Source organism: Hemitrygon akajei, chromosome 4 (assembly GCF_048418815.1).
Source record: "Hemitrygon akajei chromosome 4, sHemAka1.3, whole genome shotgun sequence".
Taxonomy (NCBI): Eukaryota; Metazoa; Chordata; class Chondrichthyes; order Myliobatiformes; family Dasyatidae; genus Hemitrygon; species Hemitrygon akajei.
This window is the reverse complement of record NC_133127.1, coordinates 55,800,938-55,817,571: the sequence shown is the minus strand read 5'-3', so window position 1 is coordinate 55,817,571 and position 16,634 is coordinate 55,800,938. Positions and strand designations below refer to the sequence as shown.

Genomic DNA, 16,634 nt, shown 5'->3' with positions numbered 1-16,634 from the left:
ATCACTGTGGTATTGACATCACTGAGCAGTGATACTTAAGTATTAAATACCAAGCCCACACCCCAGTCTGATATCCTGGATCTCCCACTCCCACCCACACAGATACCCTGACAAATGCCTATTTTGCCTATTTGTATTAAGCCTGTATATTGAGGCATTATGTTGAATTTTTAAATTTCAGCCTGCTCCACACAGTGGGCATGATAATATTAAAATCCTGAACTCCATCTGTTAATGCCATTTGCAGAAAAGTAGGACAACCTCTGAATTAGTTAATCATGAGATAGTGAAAAAGTTTCGGTTCCTGAGATATGACGCTCATGCAAGCCGATAAGTTTCACTTGATTAGGTGATTAACTTTTCTAATCGATCTCATACAATGAATGTTATCTTAGAGAGATTTAACTGAGGTGATCAAATTCCAAGCAGCTTTTGATAGTTTTGCACAGAACTATCAAATCCTAGCAGGTCGGGCAGCATATGGGGACATTGTGGGGGCATGGGGTGGGGAGAGGGCTGGTGTGGGAAAAGCGTTAGAATCTGCTGTGATGTGATAAGCGGAAGACCCTGGAACCTGAGAGAAAAGTGGAGCATGGGAGAAAAGGAAAGCGGTGGGGAGGGAAGAGAGGAGTCGTGGGGGAGGGCAATTAATGCAAGGAGTATGAGAATGATGTTAAATTTCTGCCACTCCCCCAACACATTCCTTCCACTGATCCTCTGGTACCATTCCATTCGCCCTCTCAGCCCTACCCCCATCTACCAACACACCCCTCACCTGGATCCACCTGTCTCCTGCCAGCCCTTGTTCCACCCTTCCCTCCACCTTTTTATACTGGCCACTTCTCTAACTTTTGATCCAATGAGAGATCTGGACCAAGTTCCAGCCATAGATGTTGCCCCACCCGCTGAGTTCCTCCTGTGCTTTGTGTATTCCAACATCTGACGTCTCCTGCCTCTCCAGTTTTTGATAGTTATTCTGTATTTGCTGGCTGAAGGGTCAGTAACCAGGTAAAAGAATTCTTCTTTTGCAGCAGATTGTTATGATTTTGAACTCATTTCCTGAAAGGCTAGTCAAAGCAAATTCCATAAGAACATTGAAGTTGAAAATGGATAAATATTTGAAGAGGGAATTCATCAGGGTGATAGGCAACAGGCAAAGAGCTGGGAAGTACAGGAACTGGCTTAGCCTTGAAGGGGTAAATAACCCCTCCTGTGCTTCATCCTAATAAGAGTCTATAATTGCATAACTGATTTAATAGCATACGATAAGCATAGATATGCTCAGAAGTCTCCCAAAAACACAAACAAAAAATTGTATACAGTATAAGTTTATGGCCAGCAGTCCAGAAATCGAATAAGTGCAAGCAGCAGGCATTGTTAATGTGATAGGGACAGCCTCCTTTGTTACAGGACATTTCCTTTTTAAATGTAATTCTGTCTAATTATATCTAATTATAAAATATCTAATTACATTTAACAGTTTACTACCTCTTTTACTTTGCAATTTTGTGATTTAAATTCTGATTTTTTTCTTTCCAAGTTATTTAAATCACTAAGAATCTACAATGTGCTAAGGATGATGACCTAGAAGTGTTGTCATGCAAAGTAGTGAATTTGTACACCAGGCCTTGGAATTTGATCAAAAACTCAACTGCTACAGAAATACAAAAATGATTACTGTATTTCTGGAGGTTTGTTTGACATCTTTGATGTGCTACAACAGAGGCTGGTTGGCATCCAGAGTCACATTGTACACATATCTGACAACATTTGTACAAAATTATTCCACTGTTATTCCTTCTGACCATTACGCAGTGCATTGATCTAAAACAAGGTATAGTAAAGGCCATGCCGAATAAAGCGTAACCAGCTACAGAGAGAGAGAGCATTGCAGGTAAACAATAAGATACAAATCATAACCAGGTAGATTGTGAAGTCAAGAGTCCAAATTCTCTTACGAGGGAATTTCAGTTTTCAGAGTCTGGACTGTGCTCAATCAGTGAACAGGATTTATAAGCAAGGGCAGGTGGAGTGGCCATTGTTGGAGTGGGTTCATGTTAAATTTGGGAGGCTTTGGCTTTGCTTCATCAGGCTTAGGTGAGATGAGGCTTGGGTGAGGTAAGTATCTGGTAATTTGCTTATTCTTCATTCCTCTTCTGTTAGGGCACAGTTAATGCAGTGAAAATGGCTCCAGGGGCTGTGCTGCATTCTTTGTGTGAAATTTGGGAATCCTGGGAGACCTCCGTCCTCCCAGATAACCACATCAGCAGCTCCTCAGGGAACGTGTTAAGGAACTGGAGCTGCAGCTGAATGACCTTCAGCTCATATGAGAGACTGAAGAAATAACAGATAGGAGCTACAGGGAAATAGTCACCCCTAGGTTGCACGGGGCAGGTGACTGGGTGACTGCCAGGAGAAGAAAGGGAAATGGGCAGCCAGTACAGAATACCCTGTGGCCATAACCCTCAATTATAAGAATGCCATTTTAGATACTGTTCAGGGGGATGATCAACTGGGGGGTACCACAGCAATCAGGTCTCTGACACTGGAGTCTGGTGTTGTGGCTCAGAAAAGAACAGAGGTGAAGAGGACTACAGTAGTGAGAAGAGATTCCATAGTTGGAGGAATGGAGACAAAGTCATATGGACATAATAGAGACACTTGAATGGTATGTTGCCCCTCAGGTGCCAGGGTCAGGGATGTCTCGAATCGGGTCCATGGCATTCTAAAGGGGTAGGGTGAGCAGCCAGAAGTCTTGGCACAAATGGCATAGGAAAGGCGAGGAGGTCCTGAAGAGAGATTTTAGGTCCTGAAGGTTTTAGGGAGCTAGGTAGAAAGCTGAAAAGCAGGGCCTTCAGGCTAGTAAACTCTGGATTGCTACCTGTCCCACGCACCAGTGAGGGTAAGAATAGGAGAATTTGGCAGATAAGTGCATGGCTGAGGAACTGGTGCTGGGGGCAAGGGTTCAGATTTCTGGATCATTGGATCTGTTTTGGGCAAGGTACGATCTGTATAAAAAGGTTACTCCTGACCCTAAGTGGGATGGGGGGGAGACCAATATCCTTGCAGGCAGGTTTGCTAGAGCTGTTTGGGAGGGTTTAAACTAAGCTGGCAGGGGAATGGGAATCTGAGTGATAGGGCTGAGGATGGGGCAGTTGGTTTTCAGAGGCAGTGTGTAGTAAGGCTGCTAGCAAGGTCAGGCTAACGATAGGGCAAAATTGCAGTCAATGGGATAACGTGCAATGCAAAAGCAGGACAAAATGGAAAAGGGTGATGAATACTGGACTGAAGGTATTAGATTTAAAGCACACAATAAACTGAATAAGGTAGATGAACTTGTAGCACCGTTAGTGATTGGAACGTATATTGGCATCACTGCATCGTGGCTGAAAGATTATAGCCGGGAGCTTTACATCCAAGGATACAGATTGTATCGAAAGGACAGGCAGGTAGGTAGAGAAGGTGGTGTGGCTCTTGGTAACAAATTAAATCAAATCCTTAGAAAGAGGTGAAATAGGATCGGAAAGTGTAAACCTTTTGTCGGTAGAGCAAAGAAACCACAAGGGAAAAAAGATGAGTCTCCAAACATTAGCAAAGATATGGGCTACAAACCGCAACAGGAGATAGGAAATTCATGTCAAAAGGTCATGCTACGATAAGCATGGCAGAAATCAATATGCAGGTGGATTGGGATAATCAACTTATTGCTGCCTCCTAAGAGCAGGAATTTGTAGAATGCCTACAGATGACTTTTTAGAGCAGCTCTTAGTTGACCCCAATAGGGGACCAGCTATTATTGATTGTGTGTTGTGCAGTGAACCAGAATTGGAGAGCTGAAGTTTAGATGAACTCTTGGGGGACAGTGATCATAATAGAATTCACCCTTCAATTTTTAGAGGGTGAAGCTAAGGTCAGTATCACAGTGGAATAAAGTGAATTTCAGAGGCATGAGAGAGGAGCTGGCCGAAGTTCATTGGAAGGCGACACTAGCAGTGATGACGGCAGAACAGCAATGGCTGGCATTTCTTGGAGTAATCCAGAAGCTGCAGGAGAGATACATTCCAAAGACAGACAGACAGACAGACGGACATACTTTATTGATCCCGAGGGAAATTGGGTTTCATTACAGCCGCACCAACCAAGAATAGTGAAAAGAAGAAGAAGTATTCTAAAGACAGGATGAGTCAACCATATCTGACAAAGGTAGTCAAAGCCAACATAAAAACCAAGGTGAGGGGATATAACAGAGCAAAAATTACTGGGAAGTTACAGGACTGGGAAGCTTTTAAAATCCAACAGAAGGCAAGTAAAATAGTCATAAGAGGGGAAAATAGAATACAAAGGTAAGCTTGCCAATAATGTTAACAAGGATATCAAAAAATTTCTTCAGATGTATAAAGAGTAAAAGAGAGGTGAGAGTCGATATCGGACAGCAGGAAGATAATGCTGGAGAGTTAGTAATGGGAGGCAAACTGAATAAATGTTTTGCATCAGTCTTCACTGTGTAAGACACAAGCAGTATGCTGGAAATTCAGTAGTCTTAGAGGCAGATGTGAGTAAAGTGAAACGGTGGTTGGGAAGTTGAAAGGTCTGATTGTAGATAAATCACGTGGACTAGATGGTCTACACTTCAGCATTTTGAAAGAGGTGGCTGAAGAGATTGTGGAGGCATGAGTAATGATCTTACAAGAATCAATACATTCTGGTGTGGTTCCGGAGGAATGCAAAATTGCAAATCTCACTCCACACTTCAAGAAGGGGGAGAAGCAAAAGAAAGGAAATTATAGGCCAGTTAGTCTGACCTCAGTGCCTTTGGAGTCGATTGTTAAGGATGTGATTTCAGGGTACTTGGAGACACATGATAAAATAGGCAGAAGTTGGCGTGGTTACCTTATGGGAAAACCTTGCCTGACAAGAAATAACAGGCAGGAGAGACAAAAGTGAGTTGGTAGATGTTGTGTACAGTACTTGGATATTCAGAAGGTGCCACTTATGAGGTTGCTTAACATGGTATTTACAGAAAGTATGGTTGCATGGATAGAACATTAGCTGATTGGCAGGAGGCAAAGTGTAAGAATAAAGGGAGTGTTTTCTGGTTGGCTGCCGACCCACAGGAGTCTGTGTTGGGGCCACTTCTTTTTATGTTATATATCAATGATCCAGATTATAGATTTGATGGTTTTTAAGCTAATATTGTGGACGATACAAAGATAGGTGGAGGGGCAAGTAGTGTTGAGGAACCAGAAAAGCTGCAGTAGGACTTTGACAGATTAGTAGAATGGGCAATGATGTGGCAGATGGAATACAGTGTCAGGAAGTGTATGGTCATGCACTTCAGTAGAAGAAACAAAAGCATAGACTATCTTCTAAATGAAGAGAAAATTTGAAAATCTGAGGTGCAAAGGAACTTGGGAAGTTGTCGTGCAGGAGCCAGAGAGTGGTGAATCTATGGAACTCATTGCCAGGGGTGGCTGTGGAGGCCAACTCATTGGATAAATTTAAGGCAAAGTTTGATAGATACTTGATTAGTCAGGGCATTAGGGATATGGGGAGAGGGAAATGGATTAACCATAATGAAATGGAGGAGTAGACTCGATGCTCCAAATGGCCTGAATCTACTTCCGTATCTTATGGTCTTAAGGAATGATTTAATAGTGTTATAACATCAGTGTAGAAACTGTCCTTGAGATTGGTGGCAAGCCCTTTCAGGCTACCTTGTACATTGAAGTGTGCTTTTACTGGAGAGTTGGCATGTTATTTTGCATAATAAGTTCAACAGTGTAAAGATATGATGTAATCAAAATAATTGCTGTTCTCTAAGTAGTGAGCTATGCCCTTGTTTGAAGCACTGTTAATTATGAAACGGTGGACTAAGCACAGGACTATGTTCTAATATTGGTTCTACTGAAGGTGTGTAGCAATTGTGGCAGAAGGTATCTTTTAGATGAAACATTACTCATCTGGTTTTTCAGTCGGATATTACAGATTTCATGGTGCTGCACTGAAGAGCAGAAGGGGAGTTAACATTTAGCTCAAAGCTAGCTGTTCTTAGTCATTCAGTATTACTGAAGGAAACAGATTAATTGACCATAATTAAATTATTGAAAACAAAGTTTCCTACCTGATAATGGTGCTTTCACTTCACAGCTACTTGATGTAGCAATGTGAGGCACTTTGGGAGACAGTGAAAAGTGTGACTTCTTTTTTAACATACATCTGTACTCAGAGTTCTTGAATGTTTCATCTATGCTGGGCATTTCATAACCTCATCATCTCAGGATTTTCCATTATTATGCATTGTCTATATTTTTGAATAAATCCAGGGATATTAGTGAATATAACTCAAAAATTTCATTTCTGTTTTTCAGTTCATTGCCATTTATGACTATAATCCATTGCAAGACAGCCCCAATATTCATCCAAGCCAGGAACTGGCTTTTAAAGAAGGGGATACTATTTGGGTGTATGGAAAGCAAAGGAGAGATGGCTTCTGTGAGGCAGAGGTAAGCAACTTATTTTACTTTGAGGTTTCATTGTATATCACCCAGAAACTTCAGATTTTAATGTAAGAGGGTCTGTAAAAGGAGTTGCAGAGTTCAGAGGTTGATACAGTGTATGAAGAATAGCAAACAAAGGAGAGTATGGGGTTAATGTAGCCTGCATTGTGCAAGGGTGTGTATTTATTTAACTAGAGATACAATGTGGAACAGGCCCTTCTGGCCCAATGACCTGCACTGCCCAGACTCTTTACAGACGGCACCAGAACTGAACTCCGAATTCCGGAATGTTCCGAGCTGTAATAATATTGCACTAACCACTGCAATACTGGTACACCAAGTACCCTATGTACCCTTTGCACCTCAGATTGTAATCTCCATGGTGAGACAGAAAAACTCACAAAATCCCATACTAAATATAGCGAAGATAATGGTGGGGGGGGGGAAGGTTAAATAATCCGGGTGAGTTAAACCTAAGGATTACCCTGGGCCTGCTGATTTTCCACTTCATGTGTTTTTAACATAGAACAGTACAACACGGGAACAGGCCCTTTGGTCCACAGTCTAGTTCCGAACCAAATGAGCAAATTGCCAACTAATCTAATCTCTCCTGCCTACTCAATGACCGTCTCATTCAATTTCCTCACATCTATGTATGTTGCTTAAAAGTTTCTAATGTATCTGCCTCCACCACCACCCCAGGCAGTGCACACCACCCTAAGTAAAAAAATTTGCTCCCCCATCTCCTTTAAAATTGCCTCTTCTGTCACTTTAGATGTATGCCCTCTGGTAGACATTTCAAACCTGGGAAATAGTCTTTCTGCTCTATCTAAGCCTCTCATAATGTTATAAACCCCTATCAGATTCCCCCTCAGCCTCCACCATTCCAGAGAAGAAAACCCAGGTTTATCCACCCTCTCGTTATAGGACATGCCCTCTAATCCAAGCAGCACCCTGGTAAACCTCTTTTATTCCCTCTCCAGATCCTCAATGGGGTGACCAGAATGGTTGTAACATTCCAGATACGGCTTAACTACAAGTTTTATAAAACTTCAACGTAACTTCCTGACTTTTAAACTCAATACCTCAACTAATAAAGGCAAACATGCCATATGGCCTTTTAACCACGCTATCAGTCTGTTAGCCACTTTCAGGGAACTATGAACTTTGAACCCAAGATTCCACTCTTTAGCAGCACTGTTAAGGGTTTTGCCGTTAACTGTATACTGTCTCTTTATTTTTGACCTCCAGGGTGAAACTCTTCACAGTTTTCTGGTTTAAACTCCATCTGCCATTTCTCTGCCGACATCTGCAACTGATCTATATTCCACTGTATTCTTTGCCTATTATCTACACTATCCACAACACCACCAATCTTCATATCATCTACAAACTTTCTAACCCAACCTTTACCTTTTCAGCCAGGTCATTTATATACATCACAAGCAGCAGAGTAAAGATACCTGCGGAACACCACAAATCACAAAGCTCCAGCTGGAATGAGTCCCATTGATCACCACCTTGTTGTAGTTTTACTGCACTCGTAGTTTTTGCTACAACGAGTTTTTGCACATCTTCACTACAGCAGTTATAAACACATCCAGCCCTTGGTTAAAGAGGATATCAGCACGACTTTTAATTCACATGATTTCCTTTTTCCTGGAAAAAGACCAACGGCTGATATCTAAGTTTTCATCGTAATCCACTTGTCCTTCCTAACGCATTAACTTGGAAGAAGCTGACAGGGAATGATAAGGCTTCATTGGGTCCAAATGACAATATGTTCAAGGAGTAGGAGGGAGGTAGGTGGTGTCTTAATGTTCAAAACTCAAAGTGAATTTATTAACATAGTTCATATATACTACCTTGAGATAAATTTTCTTGCAGGCATTTGTAGGAACATTATGAAAACTAATCAGGAACTAAGACTGACAGGCAACCAATCTGCAAAAGAAGACAAACTGTGCAAATAAAAATAATTCTGAGAACATGAGTTGTAAAGAGTCCTTAAAAGTTAGTCTGTAGATCATAGAATCAGTTCAGCGTAGTTATGATTGAAGTTATCAACAGCTGTTCAGGAGCCTGATGTTTATAAGGGTGGTGTGGGCCCATCAGACTTCTGTACTTCCTTCCTGGTGGTAGTAGTGAGAAGAGGGAATGGCCTGGATGGTGGGGGTCTTTGATGATGGATATGGCTTTCTTGTGGCCGTGGTCTATGTAAATGTAAACAATGTTGGGAGGCCTATGCCTGTGGTGGACTGGATTATTTTCTGAATGTTTTTATATTCCTAGGTATTGGTGTTTCACCAGGCAATGATGCAACCAGATAGGATATTCTCCTCTATGCATCTATAGAATTGTGTTGACGTTTTTGGTGACACACCAACTCTATGCAAACCTCTAAGAAAGTAGAAGTGCTGATGTCCCTTCTTTGTATTCTTCTTTGCACTTGTCAACAGTGTTCATTATGGTGAAGGGCATGGTAGTTGGAGGACGACAGAAGAAATAAATTACCTTGGAGATATTTGATGTATCAGCAAGCTGAAGTTTGATAAATCCCCAGGGCCAGATGAGATGTATCTCAATATGACCTGGAAGGCAAGTTAGGAGACTGCTGAAACTCTTAACACTTTGTCAAATCTTTGCTAGCCACAGGGAAGGTACCAAATGACTGGAAGGTAGCAAATGTTGTATCTTTATTCAAGAAGGTCAACAGGGATATTCTGGTCAGCCAGAATGAGACTAGCCTAGGAAATAGATGGGAAATTGCTGAGGGACAATACTAAACTGCACTTACAGGATCAAGGATGGTCTGTATGGCTTTGTTAAGGGAAGTCCAAGCTGACTGACTTTTGTTTTGATGAGATGGTGAAGTGTGTTGATGAAGGTAGTGACCTTGATGTAATCTACTTCGATTTTAATAAGGACTTTCTCTTGATTGTTAAGGGAGACTGGTTAAAAAGGTAAGAACCCATGGGATCTGGGAGAGTTTGGCAAGTTGGATCTGGAACTGGCAATGTGTTAGGACGGGAGAGAGCGATGGTGTAGGGTTGCTTTTGTGATTTGGAGATCTGTGACGTACTGCAGCAATCAGTGCTGAGTTTTTTTGTTTTTTAATGTATATTAACAATCTAGATGTGAATATAGGAACTGCAATTAATACATTTGTTTGACAGCAAGGCTGGAGGTTGTGTTGGTGGTAAAAAGGGTAATTTTCAGCTGTGCAATAATTTGCAGAGAAGTAGCAGTTGGAATTTAATCCTGGAAAATGTGAGGTGATATAATTTTGGAGATCAAATAAGGATAATACATACACAATAAATGGTATTATTAGTGAGAAGTGTACCTGTTTTACAGGTTCCATTCTAAGTCACAAACTTCCCTGAATCAGACAGGTTGTCATTTATTCCTCATCATGGGTCAGAAATCTGACATTTTTTGCCCAAATGTAGCATGAGAGCACACTCACTTAAAGGACTGCAACAGTTCTAGGAAGTGACCCACGGCCTCAAGGACAATTAATGATGGCCTTTCCACAATACTCTCATTCTGGTGTTTAACAAGTGCTCATTAACTTTGATTCTTACTGATGCAGTATCAAATAGTATTCTAATATCTTGTTTCATACTTCTCAAAGGGAGGATTGTGCCTTACTGTAATAATTGTCATTTTCTTTCTCCTCTCTATTACACCCATTTGCTGATATTATCTGGGCATTTCTATATCCAACTTAACGCCTGCCAGAATTTCTGGATTGTACACTTTTTTAAAAAAAACGGATTGACTGCGGTTGATCATCAAGCGTTTTAGTGCCTTTCATTGACATTTGGCTCAATTACCATCAAGTACCATTGTGAGACTTTAAAGCTCTCTCCCATCCCGTAGGCCATAAAATTAACAAAGGATAATTCATAAATCAGAACTGATTTCACTTATTTTCCACGAGATGTTCAACAAATGTTACATTGCATGAAAATTACTCCGGTGTGAGACTGTACTTTTTCCTTCACATAATATGTGACAAAGAAGACTGAAGATGTCAACTATTTTGTGTAGACATATGGCAACGTCCTAGAAAATTAGAGCTTCCTGGACATCAGAATGAATATAGACAGAATGACCAATTGCCTACTGGAATATTTGTGCTTCAGGGGCAATAGGAATAAAATTTGTTGAAAACAATCCTGCCCTCAGAGGCAGCAAAACACACCATCCTGCTGGAGCTGACGGTGCCGTGGGAGGAGTGTCTGCACCATTGGTTGTGAACCAACTTGGGCATCCCAAGATTCTTTCAGAAGTAAAGATTTGCATTTATTTATCTCCTCCCTTATCAGGCCTTAAAATAAAGCGCTTTATCCTTCATAATAAATGCTTCATTAACTCAGGATCCATTTTTGTTTGTAAATGATTTTGTGATATTTCTTGTTAAATGTTTCTATCTTTCAGATGCTGGTTAAATGCAGTTTGTTCCTGGCATGTTTCCTAACTCTTCTAATTAACCCTGGAATGCTAACTGATGAAAATTGTTTGTACATTGTTGGCATCATAGAATTTTCTCCTGTAGCATCTCATTGGGAAAAGAACTATAATTTATAATAATCATTGCACCTCATTCTCCACCCGTTCTCCCATTTCACCAGAACCTCACTAAAATACATTAATTCCTTCCTCATTAATGACTGAATGGCAGAAACAGCATTTGAAGATTAATATTTTTGGACTTGATTGTCATTTACTTATAGAATTGCTGTCATATTGATATGCTAATATGCAACACTATTAATTATGACCCACATGAGCAGCAGAAAAAGAAGTAACTGTCACAGTCTTATCAAGTATCTATTATTACTGTGTTTTCTTTTAATTAACTTGAATTTCCATAACAACTTGGTGAAAATCTGGCATGATAAACAGTTGCCATGGCAATCTTAGCTAGTCAGTTGTAAATGTATAGTAATAAGCATGAATTAAATATCCTTTTCCTGTTTTAAGGAAATATCTAATTGTAGCTGTAGTAAGTCTCAACAAATATGTTATCCAAAACTGTTCATCAATGTGTTGAGAATATCTGTGAGTTACAAACCTTTGCATGAAACAACATCATAAGTCTTTAATAAAAACACAAAATGCTGGCAGAACTCAGCAGGCCAGACAGCATCTATGGGAGGAGGTAATGACGACGTTTTGGGCTGAAACCCATAAGTCTTTCCCTGTTTCCCATATTAAACTGCAGTATATCCCATCTGGTCCAAGGGATTTACCTATCCTGATATTATTCAAAAGTTTCAGCACATCCTCTTTTTTGACGCCAATGTGCTCCAGCATATTAGCCTATCCTATCCTGTACTAACATTTGTCAAGGTCTCTCTCGATGATGAATACTGAAGCAAATATTCAGTAACAGTCTCCCCTACCTCCTCCAACTCCAGACATATTTCCTCTACTAACCCTGATCAGTGAGGGGCTTGTTCGCTGGAAGAAGATAGGTGAAAGTGGGAGGAAGTGAGAGAGAGAGAGAGAGAACAAAAAAAGGGGGGAGACAGAGTAGAAAGAAAGAGAGGGAATAGAGGAAAGGATCGAGAAAAGAGATGCAAAGAGAGCAAAATAGGAAGAGGAAAAGGAAGTGAAAGGGAGATAATTATATAGATGGAAGCAGGAGTAGGCACGCCAATGGAGACCTGATTTATCTCCTTTGAATGAAAGATAGTGTATTTGATTTGCTGCAGACTCTGGCAACCGTGTGCTATCAGTCTGTATTCTTAGATTTAATTTCTCTCATACTAAAGATGCCTGTTCTGAAGACTTCATCATTGTATTGGAAATTATGAACCGTGTTTGAGAAAATAATTATTCGCCTGGGTAACTTAAACTTTTGTGTGCACAAAATGCACTTTCTGAAATTCTTCTACAAACAGTAACTGGAAGAAGCTGTGGTTTATTGTTAAATGCACAGTACTTTCATTATTGTCTTGAAGTATCTATTAAAGGGAATTTCTCCTCAACTCGGCAAAGCATTAACTTTCCTTGTTATACCCCAATGAGGGCACAAATTGTCGTTGTAATTTTGAATTACACAGCTGTTACACTGTGTCATTAATGTTTAAATACATAGTTGGTTCATTGATAATGTAATGAAAGCTTTGAATCAATACTTATTAATAAGACATTGTTATGCTGATTCACATTTTCCCAGTGCTAAGTATTAAATTAAGCCTGGATCTGTGGAGAGTTTCTGCATTTATTATGTTTCAATCTGCTTCCTTCATGTTGCTGGAGGCTTTCCAGTTCTTTTGTGCAATGTGTCAATATCTTGAAAAGGTACTTTGCTAGCTCATTTTTTGTATTGAAAGGACTGTTAAGCAGCAGGTTTGACCCAGTGTTGTCCTTTTGAACATTTGGCTGAAGATGTAGATAAAGATGCAGCCTTACATTTAAAAAAAAATCAAGCATACAAAGCTGGCTTTGTGTGGTATGGAAAACAGTTGTCTGTAGAACATGCTGCACTCTGTTTTGTTAAGTAACTCATAATACTATCCCTCCCTTGCCATCCCCGAGGATAGGATAGTAATTTTACTTTCCGCTCTTTTCTCTATAATGTGATGGTTAATGTAAGAGCCAAATGACTCCAATGGAGTTTTACAGATTATGGGTTAATCAGTTTGGTGTATGTAAACTAGAGATTAAAGATTCAAAGATTTATTTTATTTGTCACATGTATATTGAAGCATACAGAGAAATGTGCCATTTGCGTCAACAACTAACACTGTCCGAGGGTGGCAGCCCTGCGACTATTTCCATGCTTCCAGCATGCCTAAAGCCAATATAAATGTACCACCCAATGATTGGAAAGATTAATTAAGCAAGAAGTTACTTTCCCTCCAATCTTCAGATTATCAGACAGTTTCCTAAATACACACAGAATAAATATTCAAATCCTCAATTTTTGCAAATCTTCAAATCTTGAATGTTTCCCTGCTGCAGGGGCTATGAACTTTATGTTCTGGTAAATTATTACTTATAACTGAGGCAAATACTAGTAGGTAGTAGAGCTGGGTTTGTATATTCCGTTGTTTTTTGCCTATGATATGGTGGACTGTCTGTAGTCACAAGGTACTCAGTTCTGTAGACGTTCTCCTGATAATCAGGTTACTCCATGGACTTGACAGCAAGGTGCTATAGTTGAGGAAGTGAAGCAAATTTTAATATTGGTTCTCTGGCTGAATAATATCATTTGCCCTGCAATAGGATGCATGTAATTTATAGGCTATATAAAAAATCTGCCTTGTTCATAATAGTGCCCATAAAGCCCCTAAATTCCAAATTGGAATTAATGAGGAGAAGCATGTCATCCCAGGATGTGTATTTTACATTACCCCTTACTAATAATTTGCCTGTCATCCTTTCTTATTGCAAATTGCTGAAAGTGTGGGATGATAAAATCAGAATTTGGGAACAGAAACAAGAGTAGCCTGCTGCACTACTCTATATCATCATACCTGATCTCCCAAATTCACTTGCAACTTTTTTCCTGTATCCCTTTATTTCTTTAGTTGTGAGAACTATATATTAATGTTGTATCAAATACTATTTTCCCAGAGGGTGTAGCTCTGAATCATGCGACCATTTTGCAGAGAAAGCTGATAATTCTGAAATGTTTCCTGTCTTTGCAGGTACATGGAAGGCGTGGCCTGGTGCCAATCTGTTTCCTAGAGGATACCAGCATTGGATTGCCACAAACACTGAAGCAAAAAACAGTAAGGGGATATATTTTGTCAGATGTTTTACCAAATACTTTTCCCTTTGTCATGCATGTTAGGCACACTAATAGAGCTAAAGACCAAGGCAGGTCCTTGGGACAAAATGGACTGCAAACTAGGGTCTTAAAGGACCTAGCTGCAGTGATAGTGGATGCATTATTTGTCATCTACTAAGTTTACTCAGATTCTGGAAAGGTTGCAAATAATTGGAAAACAGCAAATATAGTGCTACTCTCTAAGAAAGGCAGAAGGTTGAAGCAGGAAGCTTTCACTTAACTGATCTGGAAAGCCTTGGAATCCATTATTAAGGAGGTAACAGAAAACAATGAGTTAAATCAACGAGGTTTTATAAAGGATAATTGATCATTTACCGCAGTTCTTTGAATATATAACAAATTGGGTATATAAAGAGGAAGCGATACGTGTATTTTCTGAAAGCATTTGATAAAGGATTAGTTCACAACATAAGAGTGCATGTGGTGGGAGTAATACACTGGCATAGATAGAGGATTGAACTTCAGGAAGCAAAGTGTCGAAGTAAATAGATCACTCTTGGAATGAAATTAAGTGACTCGTGAGACATATTGGGAATTAATACAGACCCCTGAACTACTTACAACATACATTAATGACTTAGATGAATGGACTGAGTGTTAACAAGTAGTGAGAGGGGCAAAGGGGGATTGAAAGGCAAAGGGATATGGATTAGTGGGTGGGCTTATTAATGGAATTCATTGTGGAGGATTGTGAGGTTTTCCACTTTAGATGGAAGAATGAAGATATTATTTAAATAAACTAAAATTACAGATTATGGTAGAAAGGGATCTGGGAACCCCAGTATTTGAAACAAAAATTATTAAGATGCAGATATTAGTACCGGGTTAATAAAATCAGAGAACTAAATGCATGGCAAAAAGATTGGTTTTGGAGAAGTCGGTTTGAATTTGTGGCACAAGTATTAGGGATTTAAGGAGCTGATCTGCTGGGATGAGCTCCACTTGAACCATGCTGGGACAAGGGTCCTGGTGAATCTTAAAACTAGGGTTGTGGATAGGATTTGAAAGTTAGTATTAGAGAGGTGGATTCAACAGTTTGGAAAAATATAGATAACATAAAAGGGAAGGGGAGTGCAAGAGGCTACGGGTGTCTCCAGAATATAGAAAAGATAAAAAAGTTTAGAAAGGGATAAGAATATAACTTCAGGCAACATGAGACAAAATTGCAAAGGGTGGTTAACACAGTAGGTGAAAAAAGATACTGTAGATAACCTTGTAGTGCAGTTAGAAATTGGCAGATATAACATTGTGGGCAGCACTGAGTCATGGTTCAAAGAAGATCACTGCTGGGAGCTTAGTATTCAAGGATCTAAGGATTTAGGACAGCATGGTAGTGGTTGGCATAATGATTTACAGCACCAGTGAGCTGTGTTCAATTGACGCTGCTGTTTCTACTGTGATTGTATATCCTTCCTGTGACCATGTGGGTTTCCTCCAGGTGCTCTGGTTTACTCCCACATCCCAAAGATGCATGGGTTAGTAGGTTAATGGGTCACATGGATTTAATTAAGCTTGTGGGGCATAAGGGTCTATAAATAAAAATAAAATAGATACACATTGTATTAAAAGGGCAGGCTGGTAGGCAGAGGAAGTTTGTTGGTAAAGAGAAAATTAAATGAAAACTTTAGAAAGAAGTGACATAGGATTAGATGTTGAATCCTTGTGGGTAGAGTTTAAGAAACAAGAAGTTGTTAAAAAGTCCCTGATGGGAGTTATAAACAGGCCTCTGAACAATAGCCAGGATGTGGGAAACAAGTTACAAGGCATGTAAAAAGGGAATGTTACAATGGTCAGGGAGATTTCAACATGCAGGTGGACTGAGAAATCAGGTTGGTGCTACATTCCAAAAAAAGGGATTTGTAGAATGCCTATGAAAATTTTTTTTACAGCCTATCTCTGATAGCTGAGCCTATCAGAGAAAAGGCTGGATTTGGTGTTTTGTAATAAATTAGATTTGATTAGGGACTTAAGATAACAAAACCTTAGGAGACGGTAATCATAATATGATAGAATGCACCCCGCAGTTTGAGAGGGAGAAGCTAGCACATATGATACAAGCTAAAGTATCGTATTACAGTGGAAGATAGGGAACCACGCAGGCATGAATGAAGAGCTAGCCAAAGTGAGTAAAGGGGACACTAACAGGGATGGTGACAGTAAAGCACCAATACCTGGAGTTTCTGGGAGCAATTTGGAAGGCCCAGGATAGATTCACCCCAAAGAAGACGAATCATTCTAAAGGGATGATGGGGTGACCATGGCTAACAAGGGAAGTCAAAGACATAAAAAGCAATAGGAAGAGCATAAAGTATAGCAAAATATAA

The 16,634-nt window shown here is 39.9% G+C and overlaps 1 protein-coding gene across 2 annotated transcripts in view; it reads left to right on the top strand.

The window, feature by feature from the left end:
- The window catches only part of LOC140726362 (uncharacterized), a 156,283-nt gene that overhangs the window by 127,485 nt on the left and 12,164 nt on the right, over positions 1–16,634 (top strand). For both annotated transcript variants that reach the window (XM_073042639.1, XM_073042637.1), the window contains 2 exons: positions 6,369–6,503; positions 14,168–14,251. In XM_073042639.1, the coding sequence (XP_072898740.1) occupies positions 6,369–6,503; positions 14,168–14,251 (219 nt within the window). The remainder of the gene's footprint in view (positions 1–6,368; positions 6,504–14,167; positions 14,252–16,634) is intronic.